The sequence below is a fragment of the Akebia trifoliata genome, chromosome 6 (assembly GCF_017979445.1).
Source record: "Akebia trifoliata isolate Shusen 1 chromosome 6, ASM1797944v1, whole genome shotgun sequence".
NCBI lineage: Eukaryota > Viridiplantae > Streptophyta > Magnoliopsida > Ranunculales > Lardizabalaceae > Akebia > Akebia trifoliata.
The window spans coordinates 9,283,633-9,309,526 of NC_141380.1; the positions used below are offsets into that span (position 1 = coordinate 9,283,633).

At 35.6% G+C, this 25,894-nt stretch overlaps 2 protein-coding genes across 4 annotated transcripts; both read left to right on the plus strand.

Moving 5' to 3' along the window:
- The first annotated feature begins 2,788 nt into the window (after positions 1-2,788).
- Positions 2,789-14,750, plus strand: LOC147400135 (uncharacterized). Of its 3 annotated transcripts, XM_086445745.1 has the most exons (8): positions 2,791-2,998; positions 3,117-5,657; positions 5,948-6,074; positions 6,178-6,260; positions 9,615-9,856; positions 11,037-11,123; positions 12,399-12,498; positions 13,940-14,750. In XM_086445745.1, exons 2-8 carry the CDS (start codon positions 3,327-3,329, stop codon positions 14,129-14,131), a joined length of 3,162 nt encoding a protein of 1,053 aa, XP_086301871.1. In that variant the 5' UTR covers positions 2,791-2,998; positions 3,117-3,326; the 3' UTR covers positions 14,132-14,750. The 3 variants fall into 3 exon arrangements, 1 of the variants encoding a protein (XP_086301871.1); XR_015179192.1 differs by lacking the exon at positions 13,940-14,750 and having other exon boundaries at positions 2,790-2,998; positions 9,615-9,927; positions 12,399-12,437; XR_015179193.1 differs by lacking the exons at positions 9,615-9,856; positions 13,940-14,750 and having other exon boundaries at positions 2,789-2,998.
- Positions 14,751-19,566: 4,816 nt separating this feature from the next.
- On the plus strand, positions 19,567-21,173 carry LOC147400136 (putative aspartyl protease At4g16563). Its single transcript, XM_086445746.1, has one exon. It carries the CDS (start codon positions 19,598-19,600, stop codon positions 20,993-20,995), a length of 1,398 nt encoding a protein of 465 aa, XP_086301872.1. The 5' UTR covers positions 19,567-19,597; the 3' UTR covers positions 20,996-21,173.
- The last annotated feature ends 4,721 nt before the right edge of the window (positions 21,174-25,894 follow it).

The window sequence follows — 25,894 nt, forward strand, 5'->3', positions numbered from 1 at the left end:
ATGTCTCAATCGTGCTGGTCTTAAGTATATAATAAAAACATTAGTGCCAATCCATTAGTGGATGGATTATTATTAATTTTTGGTGGTGCACTCTTCAAAAGTCCACTTTTATGGTTGAGTTCTCTTATAATAATTTGGTCTTCCTTTGAACCTACTTGCTTACTACTTACACACACGCGCGCGCGCGCGCGCACACACACACAAATATATATATAGGGGCGGATCATGGGACATGTAAAAACAATAGTTCTTCAAAATATGGGTTATAAGTTTCGGATTGAGCTGATTTTTTGTGAGGATGATGATCCGAAACTTCTAAGTCCATTAAAAGTGATTTAAAAATTATTGGTAAAAAATCAACGGTCCACATTCTACATTACTTTGGATGGGGTTAGAAGTTTTAGATTGGACTATTTTTTTTAAGGATGATCTTCTCATCATATAGATCATCCTTAATAAAAATCAGCTCAATCCAATACTTCTAAGCCATATTTTGAAAAATAATAATTATTATATTATTTTTATATATGTCCAATGATCCGTCCCATATATATATATATGGGTCATGATTTGTGTACACATATATCTACTTATATATTTACAGTGTGTTTTGTCCTATGTGGGTTAAAAGTTTTAGATTGAATTGATTTTTGATGAGGATGATCTGATGAGGAGATTATCTTCATCAAAGATCAGCTCAATTCGAAACTTTTAACCTTGTCAAAAGTGGTTAATATGGTAAAAAATATTAAATAATGCTCGAGATATAAGTTTAAATCTAGGGTGATTTAGACATTCTCACCTACTTTTTGATAAATGTTAGAGATAACCACTATGTTTTGAAATTGATGACATACCTCCCTTGACCTCCATCTTCTTAATAAACTAATAAAAAAAAGACTTAATGTCTTCAATTTCTTGTCAAAAGCCCATGATTTTTCTTCCTAAAATTAGTCTTCTTCGAGTTCTTCAATCATTATAATATATAGTTGACATCATTTTATCTTTAATGTATCTTTTTCAACATTGGATTAACTCTTAAATGGTAAAAGACAAAAACCAAACAATAAAATTGAATGGTATTATTAAAAAATCTTGGAGGTTAAAGTTCTAAAAGAGGAAAAATAATAGTTAGAAGGGTATTTTTGAAAAAAAAAAGAGAAGGGGGATGAGAAGAAAGATTACAAAATTAAAGGGGTGAATAGAGAAAAAATAAAGTGTGTCCCATACAAAGTGGTGGATGAGATGTTTGTCCCCTTATAACTAAAACAATTGTAGGACCTACAATTATGTTTTATCATATAGATATTTTTTTTTTTTGAAAATTAAATGGGTGTTAGGCAGATCCCCCACCAGAGATTATAATCGGTCATAAGCATGCCCAACAACAACATCCTTCCCAATTAAGTTCTTGAGATTATTGTGGAAAACATTTGATTCCATGATAACACAACCATACGAAGGGAGCAATGAGGCCAAGAAGTCACTAGCCTTATTAGTCTCTCGATAATAAAATGCAATGTCGACCGTTTGAAACTTGGATATGAGGAACTTTTATCTTCTTTGTTTTTTCTTGAAATTTTAGAGGGAACAAATATAGAATTTTTTTAAATTGTAAATAAACTTAAAACATTAATAAAAATGTCAATTGTGGGAATTAATTCTCTCTCCACTTATGGTGATTAAGAACTCATGATAGTTGAACCAAGTTTCCTTTCTAGTAACTAATGATATTCCAACAATCAAGTCAATTATGAGTTTGGCTGTGTTTGCTAATAACTGTAAATTTTTGCAAACTCTAATCTTATGTTAAGAATGCACTCTCATTTCTTGTCTCAAGAATTCTTATACATATAAAAAAATCTTTTGTTAAGAATTTTCACAAAAATTAACTAGTTAAAAGAATTGCTTTTGTGAAACAAAATTGCAAAATTCAAAATTTTGCACGGAGAAAGTATGTGACGCAAAACTACACCTGGTAGGTATACCGAGACGAGAGATTTATCGGGTAGACCTATTAGTTGTAATTTTATTACAAAACTCTCTTACTTTATCAAATTCATTACCGAACAAACCTTTACTTTATGAATCAGATTAGCATGACAAAATTAATAAGATTTCAAATCTTACTAATGGTCGTTAGGACCATATGGATTATTAAATTGAAAATACAAGACTATAGACTACTAGATTTCATGAAAAATATCAAATTAAAAAGAAAAAAATTAAAAAAAAAATCATTTTAGAGCTTGATTCAAAGTGTTGAAAATTGATGGCTACCAAACTCCTAAATTTGAACCTAAATTTCAACGGTGAAATCTAATTTTTTTTTTGAATTTTTATTCAAAGTTCTTAGAATTTTGTCCTTTTATAATTCAGTGGCATTATATCATGTTTTCGGAGGCCAAAAATTGATGTAGTTAGGATCTAATCCAAGTATGTTTAGTAACAAATTAACACTTCAATTTGAATTTTATGACGTGGCAATGGGTTTTCTTGGTAACAAATTTGATAAAGTGAGGTTTAGTGGGTAACAAACTTCATAAAATAAGGTTCCCTTGGAGTTGTCAGAACTCCAAGGGATTTTTAAAAAATAAAAATGCAACAGCTGGGTCTACCGGGTAAATCTCTCTACCAAGAATGAATGTCACGCGGGCTACAAAAGAACACGTGGACGAGGTAAATTCACATTCACACACGTGCACACTCATGAAGTCACTCTCTCTCTCTCTCTCTCTCCTTCAGGGGAATCAATCTCACAAGAGTTAAATCAGAGAAAAAAACAGAAACACCGCTACTTGCAGTGATGTGGCACTCTCTCCCTCTCTCCCTCATTATTAGTTCTGATTCAAAACTGATCCTGGAGACTCGGATTCTCGATTTCAATCCTAATTTCTTATTCGAAGATCATTTTACATTTAAACAATCAAGCAATTTTACAAATCAATTTATCTCTGTTGGAAGCTTTGTAAAGGATCGATCAAAACCTAGTGGACCTGTAAGTTTACTTGGTTTCGGTTGAATTTTTCTTTGTTTTTTTGTTTTAATTTTATTTTTTCTTGATTCCATTACTTTCTTTATGTAATTAGTAATTTTCACTGGAATTCTTACAACAGGATTCGAACGGATCAAATCCATGCAAATGATGAGTTAATTCGAAATCTATTGAAACCCTAGTTGTTGTTGTTTCTTTAATGGGTTATTGAGTACTCGTAAATTTGAGTAATGGTTTTTGAAATTTTGATTAAATGACGGAACTTTGCCAAAAAAAACCTGGTTGGTTGTTCGTTTGGATTCGATGCAACAGTTTCCTTGGTGAGAGATAGATGGGGTTTGGGAAAAAAGAGGGAAGCAGATTGAAGATTGATGTGAAGGATATGAAGAAGATGACTGTTGATGGTCTGGACCTCAATTCAGGACACAATAATGCCGTAAAGAGAAATGGGGTTCGGTTTTCTTCGCTTTGTGGTTCATTATCAGGAGTTGTAAATGGTGTTAATTTAAACAGTGAAAAATGTGAGGTGTTGAGGGATTTCAAACTCAATGAGATCAAAGCAGCAGTGATAGGTCAAAGGAAGGAAACTTTGAAGAAAATGGAGCTATCCGAAGGGGATCCGGATTGGTTGCCTGAGGAGGGGAATTGTGTTCGCTCGTCGGGTGTACGTAGGAGGGGTAATTCAGTTTGCAAAAGACGGAATGTGAAATGTGGGCAAACTCAAAACAGTCCATTAGAGGAACATGAGGGCACAAATGTCTCAAAACCCATAATTCAAGCTTTGCCTGCACCAAACAGTATCAAGGACCTTTTTCTGTCATCTGGATGGAAAATTGTCTCACCAGGTGTCAGTGATCCCAGTTATGTTTCTCCATCGGGTTCTGTTTATGGGTCACTTGTGAAAGCTTTGGAGGCTTTTAAATGTAGAGAGAAGGAATGGAGCTCATCTCAATTGGTAGACGATAAAGATGACCTTTGTAAAGAAAATGAACATACATCCTCTTCAATGCCCGTAGAAGTAGAATCTAAAATAGCACAAGAGGAGTTGGTATTCGGAAATTCAAAATATCCGAGAAAATCCTGTATCAAAGATGAATGTGTGAGTGGAAATATCCAAAATGGTGAGAAAGATCCTAAATGGGGTTGCATGTTCACAGGAGATAATCCTCGGAAACCGCAGACTTACGAAGGAGAAGTCGAAGAAGTTTTGCTAATGCCAGAGGAAACGGGAGGACAAGTAAATGAGGAGGTACGAGATGACGAGAAACTGAAATTCTGTATAAAAGGCGAAACTGTTGTGGTTAATAACAATGATCAGATTAGCAATTATGATGTAAACCAAGAGAAGGAATTGGAGGGAGTTAGGAGGTCTGTTCGTATTAATGGTAGACATGTTCCTGTGGATAGTGAATTAGAGATAGAAATATGTGATGGTGACTATTATTTTGATTCGTCTAATTCTTTAGACAGGTTAGCTTTGGAAAGTGACAAGGAAGCATCATCGATTCCAGAAAAAGTGAGATTTAGAGAAGTTCGCGAGGTGTTGGCATCTTGCATGGCAGAGCCACCACTGAAGCATGAACTTGATAAAGAAAATCGCAAGGAAGACCTACCGATTCCAGAAAAAGTGATACGTAGAGAAGTACCTGGAGTGTTGAAATCTTTCATGAAAGATGAGAATGGAAAATCTTTTACTAAAGATGACTACTTGAGTAATGAAACAAAAAACCCAGACTTGAGCAGTGTGGTACCAGTAAAGAATGATCAAAACAGTGGCAACGATATGGTTGAAGTAAGGAGGTCTACACGTATTAATGGGAGACATGTTCCTGTAGATAGAGAATTGGATATAGAGATGTGGTCGGTTGATGATTGTATAAATTCATTTAATTTTGTTGTCAACAGAGTGGAAAATAAGCTCAAGGAAACAACTGTTGTTTCTAAGGTTGGTAATTTTGAGGGGGAATCACCAACAAAAGGTAATATTTTGTTGGAGAAAACTCCCAAAAAGAAATGTGTTGGGGGAAAGACTCCAGTCTCAAAGACATGTTTTCCGTCATCAAAGAAGAATGGGAAAAGAGCTCTGATGACCGATAAACATTCTCTATCATTTGCAAGTAAAAGGAAGTCAGTTCGTGGAGTACGTTCATATGCGAACAAGAAGAAAAAGAGGAGTGGTGGGTGTAGTCTCATTGTGAGGAGAACTGGAAAAGGAGATTATAAAGAAAATATCTTGTCTGAAAGAAAAATTAACATATTGTCTTGGTTGATTGATAGTGGTACAGTGATTGAAAATGAAAGAGTGGTGTACAAAATAAAAAACAATAAGGGAAATATATTAAAAGGTTGGGTCACTAGAGGAGGAATCCGGTGCAATTGTTGCAAAAAAGTTTTATCCTTGTTAGAGTTTGAAGCTCATGCTGGTAGTGATCTTCGCCAGCCTTGGAATAACACTTGCCTCACCTCTGGGAAGACATTGATGCGATGCCAGAGTGAAGCATGGGAGAAAGAAAAGAAACAAAGAAAAATTGCTTTCCAGATTGTAGGAGTTGATGGTACAGATCCTAGTGATGATACATGTGGGATTTGTGCTGATGGTGGGCACTTGATATGCTGTGATGGTTGCCCTTCGACTTTTCACCAGGATTGCGTGATGCTCAAGGTCTTTCTCATTCCCACTGTACTTACTGTATTTTTCTTTCATCTCTTCATAATTTTAATGTGCTTTGGCTTAATAGCTAATAACTGAATTTGAGATGATATCTGCTTAACTGTTGCTATATTATTTGATCTTTTTGCTATCCACATAAAGGGAAGGGAATAAAATTGAGTAACAGATGGACAGTGTGCGTGCGCACGCGCGTGATAAGCTTGTTTCTTTTCTTTATGTTATTGTAATATTCCGTTCAAGTTCAAGGTATGCTTGCTGAGTTATTCCTTGGTTTATTTCAGTCTCTTCCTGAAGGCAGTTGGTATTGCCCATTCTGTAGGTGTGCGTTCTGTACGCTGGCTGATCACCGACAAGATACTTCCAATGAAACCATGAACTTGCTTTGTTGTAATCAATGTGGTTGCAAATGTGGGTGGACATCAATATGCTTGTCTTTTGTCTTGATTTGTTGTGGCACCTTCTGACCTTACTGATACCATTGTTCAACTTGTTTCACATGTTTCTTGTACAGATCACATAGGTTGTGTTTGGGAAAATAGCACGGATAAGATGTGTGCTGGAGAACCATCATATTGTGGGAATAAGTGCGAGAAGGTATGATTTCTTGTGTCTTTTGGTAGTTCCCAAGAAACTTTTGTATGTTTTTTTTCATGGTTTGGATGTGATTGCATGGCATCTCTGAATAAAACTATGTGGCTGAATACCCTCCTTTATTCGGATTTATCCAGTACCCTTGTTAAAGTGAAATGATGCCCTGTACAGGTCCATGATTATTCAACTTGTAAACATGGGGCTAGAAGCTTTGGAATGGACTGATTTTTGGTGAGGATGATCTCCTCATCATAGAGATCATCCTCACAAAAAACCAGCCCATTCCAAAACTTATAACCCATGTAAGACAAAACATGTAGGGCAAAATGTAGAGTGCCGAACTTTTCCCATATATATATATATTTAAAACAAATCTATGACTACAATTAAGAAATTGGAAATTCCCTACCTCTTTAGATTCATTTCTTAGCTTATGAACTCGACGTCCTGAATCTTTATTCAAGTAGTCTGGTTTTTTATTCACTTTCACTTCCTAACAAGATCAACATCTAAATTAAAAGTCAAGAGAGAAACAATTTTAAGAGTTGACTTCTCTCAATAATTTTAACAGAAATGAATATGAATTAGCTCTTTATATATATATGTTCATTCAAATTCTTCTAAATATTTTTTGGACCAACTAACTTAAACCATGATATCAGGCTCACGCAAAACTATGTTTTTTTTTTCTTTCTGACTGTTCTAAATCAAATGACAAGACATAATTGAACCAAATTTCTCCTATCACAAATTTAATGACTAAACAACAATTCCATTCAATTTATTCCTCGAGATACTTAATGAAAATTTCAGGGTATTGCAACTCCCAAACCCTTCGTTCACTTACCTTTCCAAAAGAATGAGTGCTTAGTTTTAGTATTCAAGATACATTTTATCTCCTTTAATGGGTTTCACAGCGAACATCATTTAGAGGAGTTGGATACAATCTTTGCGTTCAAGCGGTGTTCAGTTTGCACCACCACCACATTCCTTGTTCCACCCTCGTGATTTTCTCCACAAATTCCCTCTATCATCAGTATCTTAATTTTTTCCTCTCCTTCACTTCATTTTCTTTATTTTCTGATTATATTTGTAGCCATTTTCTTGAATATATCAACTGTATTATTGATGCTAAAACTTCTCTGGTTTTTGTGGATGATCTTTCATGTTGATACACGACACTCATGCCCGTGTTTATTAGCACAGTTCATAATGAATGTTGTTCACCCTATGTTGATAGGTATGCTTCTTATAGTGTGGTTTTATCCATTTCATACAAGCAGATATGCACCATATATAATTAGCCTTTGCAGATCCTTGTCTATGTGTTTGTTGCAGTCATGCTTGCGTCAGCATATCATTTTGTTTCTTATCTCATTATATTCTCTTATCTTATGGTCTTCACCATGCCCGTTTTCTTAGCATGGGATGACACAACACCTGCCATTCCACAGGACTGTTTGTCTGCCTGTCGTTTCATCAGGGGTCATCATGTGTTGGTTGCTTCTACACAGGCCATTGTGCTGCTTAATATTTTTCTATGGTTCAATATTCAGTTTCGTGAAATTTGAAAACTATTCCTGAATTACTTTTCTGAAGCTTTAATATTATTCCTTGGATAGTGTTCTTGAGAAAGCTTCATAGAAAAGAAAAAAAGCGAGAGAAATGGGAGCCTGGCAGGCTTCCCCGTGCTCCTCCTTACCATATCTCTTCCCTTGTGATCTTTTTTTTTTCCCAGAAGATGGCAAAATTTTATGAACAATGGTTTTTTACATTAATACAGAATACAACTTCCAATGGAGATGGGCTTAGACCCATAGCTCAGTTTGTTTGACACATTGCAAAACAACTTTGAGGTCGTTGGTTCGAGTCCAGCTTTCCCATAATTTTTTGTCTTCCAATGGAGATAGCATGATTTTATATCAAATTAATTTCTTCTTGATGTTTGGAGTGATAGGAGCTTCAACCATGCCCGCTAATTGTTACTTTACTCACTCTTGAAACATTGGGCATGAGGAAGAAAAGAAGAGAGGAAGAGGACCACACATGCATCTTCATAGTATCCAAGAGATCATTAGGCTCTTTGTTGGCATAGGAAACCAAAGTCCTCTTGTTTTCCTTTTTTTAAAACCCAATTGTTTCCGAAGGATTTTCATGTGAACTCCTCGAAGGAGCTACCAAAGAAAAGTTCAGTATTCAAAGACCAGTATCTCGGTCGAGTCGTTCTTGTCTTGGGTGTGATAAAATGATAGGTAGGGGTTAGTTTTTACTAAATTGAACTCTTAGTAACTGACTTTTTCAACTTTTCTCTGAAATATTTGTCTCATATTTTTGGTAGGGTCCAAGTTTAGTTGTTTTAGAATAGGAAAGTTTAGTTGCTTTGGTCTATTTATACATGTAAGTAGAGAATGGAAAAGAAATTCAGATTTTGGGTAATTTCCCGTGTGTCACATGTTCTACGGAAACCCCTCTTGCAGTTGGAAATTTCTTTTATCCTGCATAAGAATGGCATCCCATGGCAAAGTGAAGTGCATGCCCTTTTGCTTACCACTGTTTTGACTGTGATCCAAACCATTGTATACCTGAAATTCATTACACTTTGTGGCTCCTTCACTTTCTTGTTTCAGATCTCTTTACAACCCATGGTTGGGTATTGTCCTCATATAGCTTCTCTTGCCCTCACTCATCATGTTCGGAAGCTTTCCAGTTTAGTCACTTGGAATTCTGATGAAAGGCCAAGTTACTCTTAACTAGGAGGGTGCAACTTGGTCCTGTTCAAACTGAGAACTAAACCAAACCGATAGCTTTGGGGTGATTTGGTTCAGTTTGGAACAAGATGTGGTTCGGTTATGGGTTAAGAAAATGAAGAACTGATCAATTTAGTTTAGTTCTCGGATCAAACTTGTATATAACCGAACCCTTATGTAATATATATAAATTATTTTAGGAGTTAGGACATGGGTTAATGACTCTTTTTATAGAAATTAATGACCTTTTATGGATAGATTAATGATTTATAGTATAAAATTTTAATATGTTACTTCCAATTTATAGAAAATTGGCAACCCTTAGAACCGAAATGAACCTTACCAACCTTTGTTCTGTTTGGGTTGGTTTGGTTTGGTTTGGTTCCATTTGCATTTCGGTTCAGTTCTGGTTCTTATTTTGTGGAACCAACCTATGTTGGTTCGGTTCCAATTTGGCCTCAAACCAAAATAAACCGAACCAAGCTGCACCCATACTCTTAACTGAACTTTGAATATTTAAATTCTGGCTATCTTGCCATGCACATATGGGTATTATCATATTGTGATAATTTAGTTATACTAATCTATTCTCTATATGCTTAAATTACAGATAGCTTCTGGGCTGTTGGAAATGCTTGGAGTTCCAAACCCTACAGGAGAAAGCTTTTCTTGGACTTTATTGAGGCGTACTGATGAAGAAGAGGGTATTGACTCAGATCAAAGGCAATCTTTTATCATGGAATGCAACGTAAAACTTTCCTTAGCATTTTTGGTCCTGCATGAGTGTTTCGTTCCTTTAGTGGATCCAAGAACTGGTCTGGATATGATTTCTCAAGCAGTTTACAATTGCGGGTACATTTCATCCTTAGAGTACCAATTCCATTGCTGTGCTGAGTTATCAATTTCTTTGTATTAGGGAAGAGGTATTTTCTATGTCATCTTGAGTGCTACACTGCTACCTAATTCAAACTTTGTGGTCAACTGTGAAATATCGTCACTTGGGTGAAAGTGCAAAGGAATTTGTTATGATATACTATGTACACATTTTTGTTTTTACAAGATTTTGTTTGTTTGTTTTTTTTCAATTAAAGATCATCAAATTCCGGGATTAGATCCATAGCTCAGTTGGTTTGACATTTTGTTACCTGATTTGTGGGTTCGCTCAGTTTGAATTTGGGTTCGCAGTACGTGGTTCGCCACTTGAGAATGAACCCAGTTCATAGGGGTAGACAGAGATGAGGGCATTTGAAGGTTGACGTGATGAATAGGGTAAAAAAGATGAATGTATTTGGTCATTTTTCATCAGTTTATTAATAAAGACCAAGGTCAAAGTGGGATATCTCAATATATCAACATGTGAAGGGGGTGTGAAGAAATTAAGGAAAAATAATTAATTCATTTGGTTCACTAATTTTCATGTCCTGAGAGGGAATTGTACCACGAACTGGTTCGAACTCGCGGTTCGGTGTCTCTTTAAAGAATTTGGTTACCCTGGTTTGACACATTGCAAAACAACTTTGAGGTTGTGGGTTCAAGTCCAGCTTACCCATAAAAAAAAGATCATCAAATTTCTCTCGAGATTTGTATTGTCTCATTTGTTATTTTATTGCTATAATGAACTCACTATTCATGTCAGGGTGTATTGTACCCTGCAAATCGACCTTTCTCTTTGCTTGACTTGCCTTGCTTAGATTTTAAAGAGCTAACTTGAGACAGTTCTTCATCAAATTATGCCATTTCTCTTGATTTTCCTGATGCATTTCTTGTAGGTTATGAGTAGCTAAAAGGAGAATTAAAATTACTCCTTAAACAGGAGACTTCTCCAAATACCATCAAATAATGGCTTAATGATTTTATTACTTGATTCTTGAATGTAATTTTGAAACTTAACATCAGAAAGGTTATTTTGATTATCGTTTTTGTCCCTTAAGGACATTGTTTTCCAAGAAATAAAATTAGCCACACTTATTCAAGGAGGAAAATATTTATACTAGTGTTATTCTAACATTTTGGATCAATTTTTTCTATTCAGATCAAATTTCAAGCGTCTACATTATGAAGGATTTCACACTGTGATTTTGGAGAAGGATGGGGCAATCATTTCAGTAGCTACATTAAGGTTTGGATGTATAGCTATATAAATGTTTCTTGCTATTATGTGTGCATCTTTCTTTAAATGCTGAAAAGTGTGTTTGCTTTAATTCACCATTATCTGCTCTCTCCCCCTCTCTCTCGACATACTTGTGAAGAAGATATTGAGAGCTTCTTTTGGAAATGTCTGTGTAACTTGCTTAGGGTGAACACCTCTTTTGGGTTTCTCGGTGATGAAATCACCCTTTTTTTTCAAAATTCTAAGTAAATTTTTTTTCATCATTTTTTTTTTTTTGGCTGAAAATGGAGAATTAGCTTAAGATGGTTAGTCCTCAGTGTTTCTTTGAGGTTCTGATCTTGGTCTTTCCTAGGCTATTATTATAAAGTCAAATGCATCTTCTGACCATTCATTAGAATTGAAAAATGACAATTATAGGCCCATGATTACCCTGCCCCACCCATGTAGAATTCGGGCTTGGACCGGGCCGTCTTTTGGCTCACAAAATGGGCTGGGCATGTGGGCCAAATTTGTATCCCTAGGTCTAACTACAACAAAGTGGAGAAAGGGTCATTCTGGTGAAAGAACAAAGGAAGTGGGTTCCTTTGTTTGTAGAGGTGAAATTGGTATATTATTTAAGTAGAGACATCTTTTTTCCTTTTAATCTCGAAGAGCGGATGGCTATAATTGCGATTTATAGCCTTTGAAAACATGTTTTTTTAGGGGTTATTTTTACTATTTTTCCATGGAAAAAATTGGCTATCCGATCAATACCTGGCTACTTTGTGATGCTACAGCATTTCTGATATTGGACTATCATGTCCCATCCATCCCAGCAACAATTCTCCGTTTCTCGCATCACAGACTTTTTCTGAAATTTACTTGGGTGGCCCTTTTACTTTTCCTTTGGGTTGAATGATACAATAGCTCTCCAAGGTGAGTATCATCATGGTTGACCAAGGGACTGGCTTGGTTTCCCTTGTCATTTGGTAACTGCAGATTATGGTATGTTACACGTAAGTAACTCTGTCGGTAATCTCTTTGAGGGCCCAAAAACAGTTCAATCCCAAACTGCTATTTGTTGTTTGAAATGAACCTACACATTTTATGAAGATGAAGAATCTGACAGGTATTTTCTTGTGGTATATATAATAGTTTTTGGCAGTTCAAGGAGTTAAAGGAACTGCTTCATGGTTTCCTGCATTTTATTGTTTTTTTAGTTAATTAATCTTACTTGTGCAAGTACTTTGTTATAGTTAGTTTATATATTTGAGTTTGTTTATTTTATTATTTTGTTTTGTTTAGGATCCATGGGACACGTGTGGCAGAAATGCCATTCATTGGAACACGGACTATGTATAGACGACAAGGCATGTGCCGTCGCCTTCTCAATGCCATTGAAGAGGTGCAACTTTTGTTCAAACTGTTATGTCATCATACTAGATAACTAGCTTGATGTTTTTTCTCTGTCTTTGAATTTCAATTCTAAGTACACACGCGCAGGACTGTTGTTCCCGTCCCCCCTAAGAGATTGAATTTCTCCATAAATCTTGAGGACAACTGATGTAGATAGGCTTGCTGACACTTATATCAATGCCTATGATCGAATTAATATGCATCAAAGAAATGAACAAAATTGATTGTGTCAAATTGATCAGAACCAAATCAACTTTGTTTGACCAACTGAGTCAACTTGGTCCAATCTTTGACCGGTCCACAAGACCTGGTCCAACTTCTCTTAAGACTATTTCTTTTATTGAGTTCTATTTTTTAAGTTGCTTAAATAGTCGTAGTTAGTTTCTATTTCAATTTTAGAAAGTTTTTTTTCCTAATTAGTTTCTATTTCAATTTTAGTATTAGAGAAGGTTTATAAGTTGTTATGAGGGAGTTATCTATATAAGGAGCTCTAATAAACAAATTCGGCAGTTAGTTTTTTTGAGATTGATTAATAAAAGAAAAAGAAGAGACTTTTTCTCTCATTTCTTTATTTTTTTTTTAGTATAAGAACCCGATATTGATTCTTGATTTTAATGTTTGCATTGATTTCTATCAATCTCAAACCTAGATTGAAGTTTCTAGTCTATTTTGCTCAACATAGGGATTCTTCATTACTCCTAGTTCCTGGGATTTCACCATAGAATCTGATTTATAACATAGACTCTAGGTTTGTGTGTTTTACCCTATATCAACAACTATCAACTTTCTTGACTTTTCTCTTCTCCTCCTTTTTCAATAATACCCCTCCAACTTTATTATCTTTCCTCTTTTACCCTACCGGCACGGGCAAGCTCTAATATATATATATACCCTGGGAACTTGATCTCGGGGTCGTGAAGTTCAAGAGACTTAAGACTCCCATCTTGATAGAATAACATCTTGTCAAGAGGCTTATTCTTCTATATTTCTCATTGGTTTTGTTTTACTAGAATGTTAGTGTTAACCACAGGATTTGGTACTATGGCGTCTTGAACAAGCACTTTTGAGTCGTATCTTAATTAAAAAAGAAAAAAAAAAAAAAAAAGGAATACTGCGTTTGGATTGTATAGAAAATGCATAACTCACTTAAAACATAAATCATTGTATTGTTACTCAAGAAATTTTATATTTATTATTCATTGCTTGTTATATAAACCTAAACAGGAAATTTTCATGCTCTTTCCAATGACTAGGTTTAATACAGTTTAGAAAATATGACATTTTAAGCAAAACAATCTGATTGCCCCTGATTTCTTTAACTTGTATAGTGTTATTGGCGCAGACTACTTTTCACTTGAAACTCTTTTAACCTCTTAAATATCATTGTTTTTAAATAAATCTACGTACTGATATTAAAGCTTCATTACCAGATGTTATTTTCGTTATCGGTGGAGAAGCTGATCATTCCTGCAGTACCTGACATGCTGGAGACATGGATGAGATCATTTTCCTTTAAACATCTAGATTCATCCCATAGAGATGAAATCAGGAATTTGAATATGATGCTTTTTGCAGAAACAACATTGCTGCAGAAGTCCATATGCAACAAAAAAGACAAGTAATGCTGGACATAGTTATATGCATTGTCTGCATGAACCCAGGATCTGCCCTAGTTATTGTCCTCTTCGTCCGTGGAGTCGGGCTTTTTGAATCTGCGTAGTTGTTGATGATGAGTTAGCATTCTTGGTAGATCTCATCACTTGCAAAATTTTGCTGTCTGACATGACTTATGAATAATGTTCAAGACATTCCAAGTTGTTACAGCTCTTAATGTATAGCACAGAGGGATTAAATGGTGCCATCGTAAGGCCATGAGAAGTGGGGATGGCTCCATTAAGAAGTTTCAAATCTGTTTTTGGAATTTTGCTTTGTCCAATGCCCGTTAATTTGGCACAACAGAATCTTGGAATGAGATAGATTACATGAACATCAGTGGATATTGTTCTAGTTGCTGAGGCCTCTGTGCGTTCTGAGAGTTTCCATGCCAAAAGTGCTGATGAAGCGCTTATTATATGTGGTAATTCTGTCTCCTCACTCTCCCACTTTGTAGCCTTCTTAGTATCAGAAGATAAATGCTGGCTGATACTATTAAATTTTGTCCCCCTTTAACCCCTTAACATTCACCCGTTGTATATTTGGATATTTTCCTCAATAAAATGGTTTATTTCATTTCTTATGGCATTGAATCATGATTTGCTTCATGAAGTTGGTGTTACTTTATCTCAAAGTATGGATTTAATAAGCTTATCTTTTCTGATATTTATCAAAGAAAAGAAGTCAAATCTGCATTCTATATTTAATACTGAAACATGTGTGTATGTTTTTTTTTCTTTACTTTTGCAATTATTAATATTTTAGGGTATGTTTCATTAGGCATGGAAAATGGGTGGGAAATGTGGTTTCCATATAAAATTGCATTTTTCATTGTTTAATTGTTTATTTTCCATTCTCGCCTAAAAATTCACTCTTGATTGGATTTCTATTGCGAGATGGTAGAACAGAATCTCTTCTATCATTTTTGTAAGTAAATATTTTTCAGGTTAGCTGCTAATTATTATATTCATCGTTGGCTGGCCTCAAATGTGATGCATCTGCTTCTGAGCACTTAAAGATCCATTTTTAGGTGGACCCACTCGATGATTGGTGATTTCTCACCAATTGATTTGATTTTGGATGCCTTTGCAGAAAATGTAACCATTGATTTTAAGAGTTGAAGATATATGGAATGAGGCATATATGAGTGTTTTGGTAGAATTTTCTAATTTTCTGAAAAACACTCTTTCCTAGAAGTATATAGTTTTAAAAACGATGCAGAAGCTGATTTTCGCCAAGAATTCTATAGTTTCTGGAAGTGCTTTTAGATTGGAAAGCCCTCAAATCGAAATGGCTAGAAGTCACTAATTATGCTGATTTTTTTGTTGAGTGGGTTGTAACGTGGCATACAAGCACCCCGAAACTCAGAGACGTCGCCACTGCAGGTTCCATCAAGTAAATTTTTTTTCCCAGATCTTCTCAATTTCAACTTCAAAGAGCGACTAGATCCTCACATTCCCAGATTTTTTTTTTTTTTTTTTTTACATATATGTTCAAAATACTTAAAAATACTCTTGACAATGATTTTTTTTTCTTTTCAAATCCTTACCATCGGAATGTAGTCCCTAAAACTCAATTGGGATAATAAAAATCTATTTTATTATTATTATTATTATTTTTTGGGATAAAAACAATGAATTCGAATGATTCCAATCTTGAGAAGTGGGAAGAGTGAGGTTCAGGACTAGTTAGAAAGAAATTTTTTACTAAATGAATTATTAAGAGAAATCTTAAAATTAAATGACAAATTTGAAAGAAATCCCTCTTCCAACGTCGTTTAAATAATTTTCCCAAAATTCATTGTTGGCATCATCCAAACATCCATCAAGTGAGGATTGATTGGGATCTTAAATTTTTTTTTTTTTTTTTTTTATTTTTACATATATGTTGAAAATACTTAAAAATACTCTTGAAAATGATTTTTTTTTCTTTTCAAATCCTTACCATCGGAAAGTAGTCCCTAAAACTAAATTGGGATAATAAAAATCTATTTTATTATTATTATTATTTTTTGGGATAAAAACAATGAATTCGAATGATTCCAATCTTGAGAAGTGCGAAGAGTGAGGTTCAGGGACTAGTTAGAAAGAAATTTTTTACTAAATGAATTATTAAGAGAAATCTTAAAATTAAATGACAAATTTGAAAGAAATCCCTCTTCCAACGTCGTTTAAATAATTTTCCCAAAATTCATTGTTGGCATCATCCAAACATCCATCAAGTGAGGATTGATTGGGATCTTAAATTTTTTTTTTCTTTTTATTTTTATTTTTATTTAATTTAAAGATAATTATCTATTTTATAAGATACCACAAGAGTAACGTTATCAGGTATTTGTAAGGTCAATTCTGAGTGCAAGGTCAATTCTATTTTGGCTATACGTGGGACCGAACACAATCCGTCGTTAATCGCACGTATGGTCACAAAATTCTCCAAACCCAAAACATAATTATAGTTTTTGAAAATTTTCAACGAAATTGCGTTATAGTGTACAACACATTATTATCAACGACTCTAAACTTATTATAAGGGGACAAAACACGGCTTTAATACGGCATAGACAAATTTACACTAATCCCTAGAAAATCATATCCTCATCTCTATGAAATCTGTGTTTTTCTTCCCATCTCAGTCGTAAATCTGATGGAGATCGCAACAGACAAAAAGAGAGAGAGAGAGAGAGAGAGAGACTAGCGAATGAGAACCCACTATTCCCGTGTCAAGATCGAACCTCATTCCCGTGTCAAGTGCGCAACATGTTCTGCTCATCTAGCCAGGAAGGTATCTTCATTCTTCGCCACGTCATACGGTCCCACATTAGATGACGTCACAATGTCACGTTAAATCTTCTCTCTCTCTCTCTCTCTCACACACACACACACACACACACACACACAGTTTTAGTTTTTAACTTTTAAAATACAACATCAAGGCCTTTAAGGCCAAGGGAGAATTACACAACATAATATAGATTTCAGAAATTAAATTTTATTTTTATAATTATAAAAATTATGAGAAAAATGTTTATATAATTAATTTTGTAAATAATTTTTAAACAAAAATTCACAAATTGATTTGAAAAAGAAAAATTAAAAGACCTAAAATACCCTCTTCTTTGGACGTAAGATCCTTTTCATTCAATTTTATACCTCATTTACAAGATAAGATTTTTTTGACAAGAAGAATATAAATTTTTCGATGGACAACGATTTTTTTTTCTTTTTTTTGAAGAGGTTGAAGACGATAGTTGCAGTCAAAGTTGATTGGGTCTGACATGTAGGCATCAAAATTTCAAGGAGGCATTTACAAATTGTTATAAACAAATGTCCCTAATTTTATAATGGGCCTCAAATCTAAATCGAGTCCATTAAATGGGAACGTGCCTCTTACAAGCTTGGGTTTTTGGACTTTAGCAGATAAAGTCCATGACTTAAACAAAATCAAGTGATCCATGTATTAAGTATTGGGCCCTATACCCAAATAAATAAGTTTGGCCTAATAGTAATCCATAGAATCCTTAAATGGGATTTGGACAAATTTAGCCTTTTAAATAAATCAATTAAACCTCTTTAAGTTGGGGTATAATTGGAAAGCTAAATTACATTTAAGTCTATAAATACAAGAGCCTCTCTCATTTAGAGGGGATCTGGATCACTTTCTCTCAGAAGACAGAAGCTCTCCCTCTAGAGAAGAAGAAGCTCTCAAGCCCTCCTCCAGAGACAAAAGCAAGGTTCTTCAGAGATCCGGACTCCGACTAAAGAGAAGATCAAGCATAAAGCCCTTCTCCGGAATCCAAGCAACCTTCTCAACCGATAAAGCGCGAAGCCCGGAGAGAAGAAGATCTACAGAAGCCTCTACAGAAGATCAAGCACAAAGCAAAGCCACCGTTCAAGCAACCTTCTCAGCCGATAAAGCGCGAAGCACGGAGAGAAGAAAAGCTACATACGTCATCACTATTTTTGTACTTGACTGTTAATCAGAGGAAACACTGAGATCTGTATCCACATTTCATCAAAAATCAACAAAATCATTTGCGATCTTATTTCACGGATCTCGAGATAGATCCGTTGAAATTTATTGTCGACATGACAATTTGAAAATAGATTTTTTTAAAAAATCTAAGATTTGAAATCGATGGATTGAATATGTTAAAAGACTTGAAGATATTGATTTTGTGATTGAAGTGTCTAACATCACTCGATGCATTTTCAATTTGATTTGTTGAGTTGGTTTCAACGAACATATGCTTTATATTTCAAAATAAAGTTAAAAAGATAATTTCATATTTTTATACATATTTCATATGTACAGACATATCCATTTTTATGAAATTGTCTATAAATCATACTCCACTTTGAGGATCCGAACTTTCTAAATTGATTCGATCGTTAGTTTTTATAAATCCCAAACTTATTAGTAGATGGCCATGTAGAAGTTTCAATTATTAAGATAGAAATCAAAGTTTTGAGCTTAGATTGTCCACCTTTACTCCTCATAATGCAATTATTAATAATTTTGTCTTCCTACCTTTAGAAGTTCATCCATGTGATCTGTTTATCACATAAATAATTGGATTGACAATTATTTGATGATCATGAGATAGCTATTGATGATCATACCCTATAATCTTGTAATAATTGTACCTTCACTCCTTAGTTTAGGTTTGATTTTTTTTTCTTGAGAGCTACAATTAACACACTAACTTTTACTAATGCCACACTTATTCTTATATAAATAGTAAATTTATGCACCCAATTGGTGTGGCATTAACAAAAAGTGGTGTGGCAATACCATCTCTCTCTCTCTCTCTCTCTCTCAATATTATAAAAAAAAAAAAAAAAAAACCCTCTTTGAATTATAAAAAAACCCTCATTGGTCATTTTTTTCAATGTTAAACAAGACAATTCAAATGTATAAAAAAACTCATTTGAGACGACTTGATTTTATTCATGGACAAAACGAGAAATCAAAACAAGTTTTAAAGTTATACAATAGCATGAGTCTACTTGACTCAAAATACGAATGATTGGATAACATATAACCTTGACTTGAGGCTCTCCAACAAACGGTTAGGATATTATCAAGAATTAGTACAGTTTTTCTTGGGAATCCCTAGCATTTCAACGGTCTGTTGGATGGAGGTCCTCAACCGTGGGATGAAGTTAGAAAAGTCAAAAAAAAAAAAAATAATAATAATAATATAAACTTGCAGGACATTCTTATTAGACCTCACTAAGATTTATTTATTTAATATTTAATAACGTTTAAATATGAATTAAGTTCAACCTTATGGTGGCAATTCTGCTATTTTCTTAGATCCACAGTGTCATTTTAGTTTCTCCAATCGAACTTGATTCCGTGTCTCGTCCCCCCATATACGTCCATCTTTATATAAAACAAACCTCAATCTTTTCTTCTCTCCCACACAGAAACCCATGGCTTCTCCTTCCTCTGTCTTCTCCCTCCTATCCCTACTCTCTCTATTCTCCTTCATATCTTCATCCCCACTAATCAAATCCACCACCATTACCCTCTCTCACAACCATTTCGACATAAACCCATCTCCCAATCCATGGCAGAAACTCACTCACATGGCCTCTGCATCTCTAACCAGAGCCAAACACCTCAAAAACCCCAAAAATACCAATCTCTCCACTATCCCTCTGTACCCCCGAAGCTATGGCGGATATTCCATTTCTCTCAGCTTCGGTACTCCTCCTCAAACCATCCCATTCATCATGGATACAGGGAGTGATCTTGTCTGGTTTCCCTGTACTCATCGCTACCTCTGCAAAAACTGTTCTTTTTCAAACCCAAACACAAAAATTCCAACTTTTATCCCCAAATCGTCTTCTTCTTCGAAGATCATTGGTTGTAAAAATAAAAAATGTACTTGGGTTCATGACCCAGATGTTCAATCTAGATGTACAGATTGCGAACCCAATTCGACCAATTGTTCACAGATCTGCCCACCTTATATAATTATCTACGGTTCAGGATCAACTGGAGGGATTTTGATATCCGAAACCCTAGATTTGCCTAAAAAAAAGGTACCCAATTTCGTTGTTGGATGCTCGCTTTTCTCCTCTCGATCACCTTCTGGGATCGCTGGATTTGGTCGCGGTCCAGCTTCGTTACCGTCACAGCTCCGTTTAAATAAATTCTCTTACTGTCTTCTCCCTCATCGATTCGATGACTCAAGCGAAAGCACTTCGCTTGTTCTAGACGGTGAGTCAGATCCCGGTGATACCAAGACTAACGGCGTTAGTTACACCCCATTGTTGAAAAACCAAGATAACAGTAACCCTGTATTTTCCGTTTATTACTACGTGGGTCTTAGAAAAATCTCCATTGGAGGTAAACATGTGAAGATTCCGTACAGTTACCTCTCACTGGGATCTGACGGTAACGGAGGAACTATAGTAGATTCCGGGACGACGTTTACGTTCATGGAAGGACGAGTGTTCGAACTTGTCGCACGTGAGGTAGAGAACCAGACGGCGCATTATAGAAGAGCGACTGACGTGGAAACACGTACCGGGTTACGACCCTGTTTTTACGTATGGAACGAAAAATCGGTTTCGTTGCCGAAACTTGTTTTTCATTTTAAGGGAGGTGCAGAGATGGAGTTGCCTTTAGCGAATTATTTTTCCTTCATTGATGATGATTCCGGCGTTGTGTGTATGACTTTTGTGACAGACGGTGTCGGTGGGTCAGATATTAGAAGTGGGCCTTCCGTGATTTTGGGGAATTATCAAATGCAGAATTACTATGTGGAATATGATTTAAAAAATGAGAGATTGGGATTTCGGCAGCAGCAGACCTGCAAGTAACGGAAACTTTTTGTTTTAAAGTTTGTATCTTAGCAGACGTAACGTAACTCATCGGTGAAAACTTATATTTTATATTTGATTTTATAGACGTAAAAGGGTACCTTTTTACTGTTAAAGATGTTGCGACGTGTTTGGAGATAGTGAAAGTGTGAGGAATAAATGTTTCGTTTTTCATTCACGTGCATAGTTTAAAGTTGACCGTTAAAGAGAGCTTTTCTTTCCTTCCTTTATTTTATTTTATTTTATGGATCTAAATATTGGATTTTTTTTTTTTTATAAATACCACCCATCATCTTCATCATCGTCATTATTATTATTATTATTATTATTTTGGGATGATATCGTAACAATTCAATTAGTAAATTTTTGCTAATTAAATGTAATTTTAAATTCATTATAAGGATTTGTTGTGATGAATAACAACACGTTCAAATTACATATGCTTGATAAATTAGAAAAATGAAGGCCCTGACCACTATGCCTAACACTTGTTGATTAAAAAATTATGATAATTTTTTTACTTGAATAATCTATTTTATTATTATTATGTATATATTTTAAATATTTTGTGAAGATCTGTTTAGTGACGTGTGGACACGGGATTTTCAACATTTTAAAACATCCTTCCACTATGGGGTGTTTTTGAGTCGTCACCATTCAAATGCGGAATTGGGTGTGAATGGTCACCCGAATTTGTATTTTTTTTTGAAAAACATGTCGCTTTGACACTTTTTGATGACTCTCGTAGGATAAGGTGCATGGTCCAACCTCGATTCAAGGTAAGGGGGTCCATTTGTGGAGTAGGAAAGGTGTTAGGCACCCTACTCCACCCACACAATGTGGTAACCTCGGATTCGGTTTTTTAACTTAAAAAGAAAAAGAAAATGAAATTAAAAAAACATTTGATGTGTGCCCTCAAGTGTGAGGGACTTTCAATGTCGGCTTCAATCATTAAGGGCACCCTTATGTAAAAGGGGCCCTTTGGTGATTTAACCCATGGTGGTGTGTGCAAATGTGTGGGAAAAGGGAGAGTAGAAGAGGGGATGTGGAGGGGGTGTTTCTTTTGTTGGACCCATCTTGTCCCAATCTTGATCTTCAAGTATGTCTTCCCTTGAGTTGACTTGGACTTACTTGAGGTTGTAGAAGATTGAGTTGAGTTGAGAGTGAGGTGTTGAGAGTAGAGTAGAGTAGAGAGTTGTGGTGAGTTGTGATTTTTTTAGAGGTTTTTTTTGTCAAATTTTCATTAGTTTTTTGTAAGAGGAGAATGAAGGGGTTTTTATAGAGGTTGGGAGGTATTTTAAGGGTATAATAGGGTGAAGGATGAGAATAGTGGATAATGGCATGGGTTTGAGAGAAGAAGGGTATGAAATTTGAGGGAGAAATAATGGTAGTTTTGTAATGAGGAAATGGATTGTGTTTTAACCCAATGATTTGGATCTTATCCAATCCATTTGGGTAGAGTGTTTGGTGGGGTGAGATGAGTGATGGTTGCTGGGAGGAATGGTGGTGTAAGGGAGTTGTTTGGAGAAGGAGTGTTGAGATGGTTGAAGAGGTCTGGTGTTTGATTTGGAGAATGAGTAGTGATTGGTTTGATTTTGAGATGATTGAAGGGATGCTGCCATGTGGCACCTGTTGGGATGAAGAGCTTAGTTGCTTGGTGCTGGTGGTTGGCTGCTTCGAGCGCCGAGTCTGGGCGGTCTGGGTTGCGGTCTGGGTTTCGGTGATTTTCTGGGCGTGTTTTCCGGGAAAGTGCTGGTTCGGTGTGGGCGCTCTGGGTTGTGCTGTGGGTGGTTTCTAGTGTTCGCGTCTGTCGGGTCTGGGTTGTGCTGTTGGTGGTTGCTGCTGCGCGGCTGGGTCTCGGTTCGGGTGTGTCGGGTCTGGGTTGTGGTCTTGGTGGTTGCTGCTGCGCGGCTGGGGCCTCGCTTCGGTTCGGGTCGGGTTCTGGGTTGCGTTGCTTCGCTCGGGCGGTGGCCAGAGATGCTGCCCATGTGTCCTTTTGTGTCTTTAGTTGGTGCTTGGTTTGCTGCGCTTGCTCGGTTGGCTTGGGTTTGGGTCGTGAATTGGGCTTCGGTTCGGAGTTGGGTTTCGCTTGGGTTGGGTTCATGTTGGCTCCCGTCGTTTGGGTTTGGGTGTGGGCTTGGATCGGGAATTGATGGTAATGAGGATGGACTTGGATTTAATAAGAATGATTGGGCTTTGGTGGAATAGATGGTTTTGGGATTCATGGGCCACGTGAATAGGATTGGCCCATTTATTTTGAGGAAAACAAGACTTTTGAAGGTATGGGCTTTGAGGGCCCAATACGGTTTTTATTTTTGTTTTTGGGTATTTTGGCGTCGAGGGCCCGCTCAAATTCGGGTGTCTACATGACGCATTCGCATTTTAAAAATCAGCAAAACAAATTGACCCTAATAAGTGTTTCAATAGTTAAGAATTAGTAGGTGAACGCAAAATTTGAACCCAAGTCCTGATATGCACACTCAGGCTTTGACCAGATCAAGAGGTTCAAAAGAGATTGGCAAAATGTGGTAGTTTGAGATGGAGTATAATCCTCCTCAATGTATTTTTAAGTCCCTTGAATATATTTTGTCCAAGATCACTCGGGGCGGCTCACCCTCTTGGACAATATTATGGGAAGCACTCGTCAGGATGGAACAATTTAATGGTCAAACAGTGTGACTAGTGCTATTAATCCAAGAATAAGATAGTCATGGATGCCCGAGAGGAAAAGATAGATATTGAAAAAGACTTAACCAAAGAAAACTTCTAAATTAAGGTACAATGAAGGTGATCCTATAAATAGGTAAAAGAGATCATAAAAGAGGGTTTTTTTTTTCTCCTCTATTTTGATTATTCTAGATCTTAATGAATTGAGTCGTGTCTGAGTGACCTTAAGCTAGAATCTCATATCACACTTCTTGACGTGAAAGTGGATAGGAATCATAGATGTTTTTTCACTAGTATCTCGATGAAAAACATCTATGGTTCCCATACACTTTCAATTCAAGAAGTGCGATATGAAATTCCAACCCGAGGTCACTTTAGCACTATTCTAAGAAATTTACTTACTCAAACATCATAGACTCTTTGATAGGTACCACACCAGTGATCATTGAAAAAGAAAATACTATTGAGGGAATAGCCCATATCATTGATGATCATGATGTGCTTGTGATTGGAGGAGAATTCACTCAACATCTATCATATTATTTGGGCCACGTGTCTTATTTATTCATAAGGTCTAATAGTGTGACTATGTGAATCCAGGAATCAAATTAGCATGGATCTTTTGGATCAAGATATCCGCATAGGAAACTTTTAAAATAAGGTTTAGGAAAATGATCCTATATAAATAAGTAAAAGGGATCATAAAAGAGTGCTTTTTTTTTTTTTTTTTCTCTTTTGATTATTCTAGATCTTAAGCGGGATGCTATTACTTAAACATGATAGATTCTTTGGCAGATACCACACTATGTCCATTGAAAAAGAAAACACTCTCTTTGAAATATTCATGCCAACCAAGCGTTTAGGGATGTACTAGGTCATAGCCTACGTCTTTAGGGTTGGGTTAGGTCCTAATCGACTAGACTAGAGCACATTTTACTTGCTTTTCTTTTGCCTTTCTCACATAAAAGGGCCTTTTAAATGTAAAAGTAATTGCTTAAAAAGAATCTAACTTCTTCATCAAGCAAAGGAAAAATATTAACTACCTCGTCAATGTGATGGATAAGTCTTATTGACCATTTCGCTAGGTTTCCTTCAAGATTGATATGATTTGCTTGGCTAATAATTAAACAAAGAGAAGACAATAATATTGAGATGGATGAGTGAAAAGATTATGAAAAACCGAAGTTATAAATAAATATACATTAAAAAAATATAGGACAACTAACTCAAAAAAATAATTAAGTAAGAAATTCGACTGAGATGGTTTAGTCATATTTAACAAAGGTTATTAAAGGTCCTAAAAGAGTGAGAGAAAGATCTAATAGAATGTCGAAGGAGATAGTAAAAACAAACATGAATTTACCTTTTATACATTTTACGCTAATGTCCATCATTCTTACGTACTATGGTCACATAGACAAGGTTTGGTGCATTTTCCGAGCATGCCATGGATGTTAGGGTCCATAGTTAGTATCGTATGTGTGTCTTCTGTCATTTTAAAATATTTCTAAGTAGGATCTCGAGGCTAATCCTTGAAATTGAGAGGTTTTCCCATGTTTTACCACACAAAATATGATCAGGGTGCCACTTAGCTAAGTTGGTAAAGGCTTGAGGAGAGTTGATCTGTTGGTCTAGGTTCAAATTCCGTTGTACCCACCTTCACCTTCATTAACCACTTGGCCCTTGCTTGCAAAATATATATATATATATGATGGAAAATATTTGAATCCAATGGTTAAAATCCCCAATCAGGTTGATTTATGCAGTGATGACCAAACATCCATGGGTTAACAGACTTGAAAGAATCTTCCACGTGGCGTCTCGTGTGTGCGGTCAAGACTCGTTAATTAAATCATTGTGATCTTTAATGCAGGGCTTTGATTGGATTAGAACGCTATGATGATTTCTTTTCTTGCCCGTTGGACTTTGATGAATGCGATGTTGAAACTAAGGCACAGAGATAATAACCTTTTCATTTGTTAGTATTGGAAATATTTGGATTAAGATTGATGGTTTTATGTGCTTTTTGTTATAGTGGCGTTTGGTGAGTGACTAACTAACATTTAAAATATAAGTGGTCTTTTAATTAGGTTAAAACTAATTATATATTTAAAATGTCTAGTACCAATAATATAGAATGTGGGGAATTAAATAAGAATGCATCCCAATAGCACATGTATCCCCTTGAGATCTAGAACAAGAGTGGAGTTTAGATAAAACATAAATCTCGAG

Bases quoted from the DNA above. Each gene is read 5' to 3' on its own strand.
- LOC147400136 (XM_086445746.1), top strand. From the start codon at position 19,598: ATGGCTTCTCCTTCCTCTGTCTTCTCCCTCCTATCCCTACTCTCTCTA.
- LOC147400135 (XM_086445745.1), top strand. From the start codon at position 3,327: ATGGGGTTTGGGAAAAAAGAGGGAAGCAGATTGAAGATTGATGTGAAG. The intron at 6,075-6,177 runs GTGGGTGGACAT...TTTCTTGTACAG, and splicing joins TAATCAATGTGGTTGCAAAT to ATCACATAGGTTGTGTTTGG. The intron at 11,124-12,398 runs GTTTGGATGTAT...TGTTTTGTTTAG, and splicing joins ATTTCAGTAGCTACATTAAG to GATCCATGGGACACGTGTGG.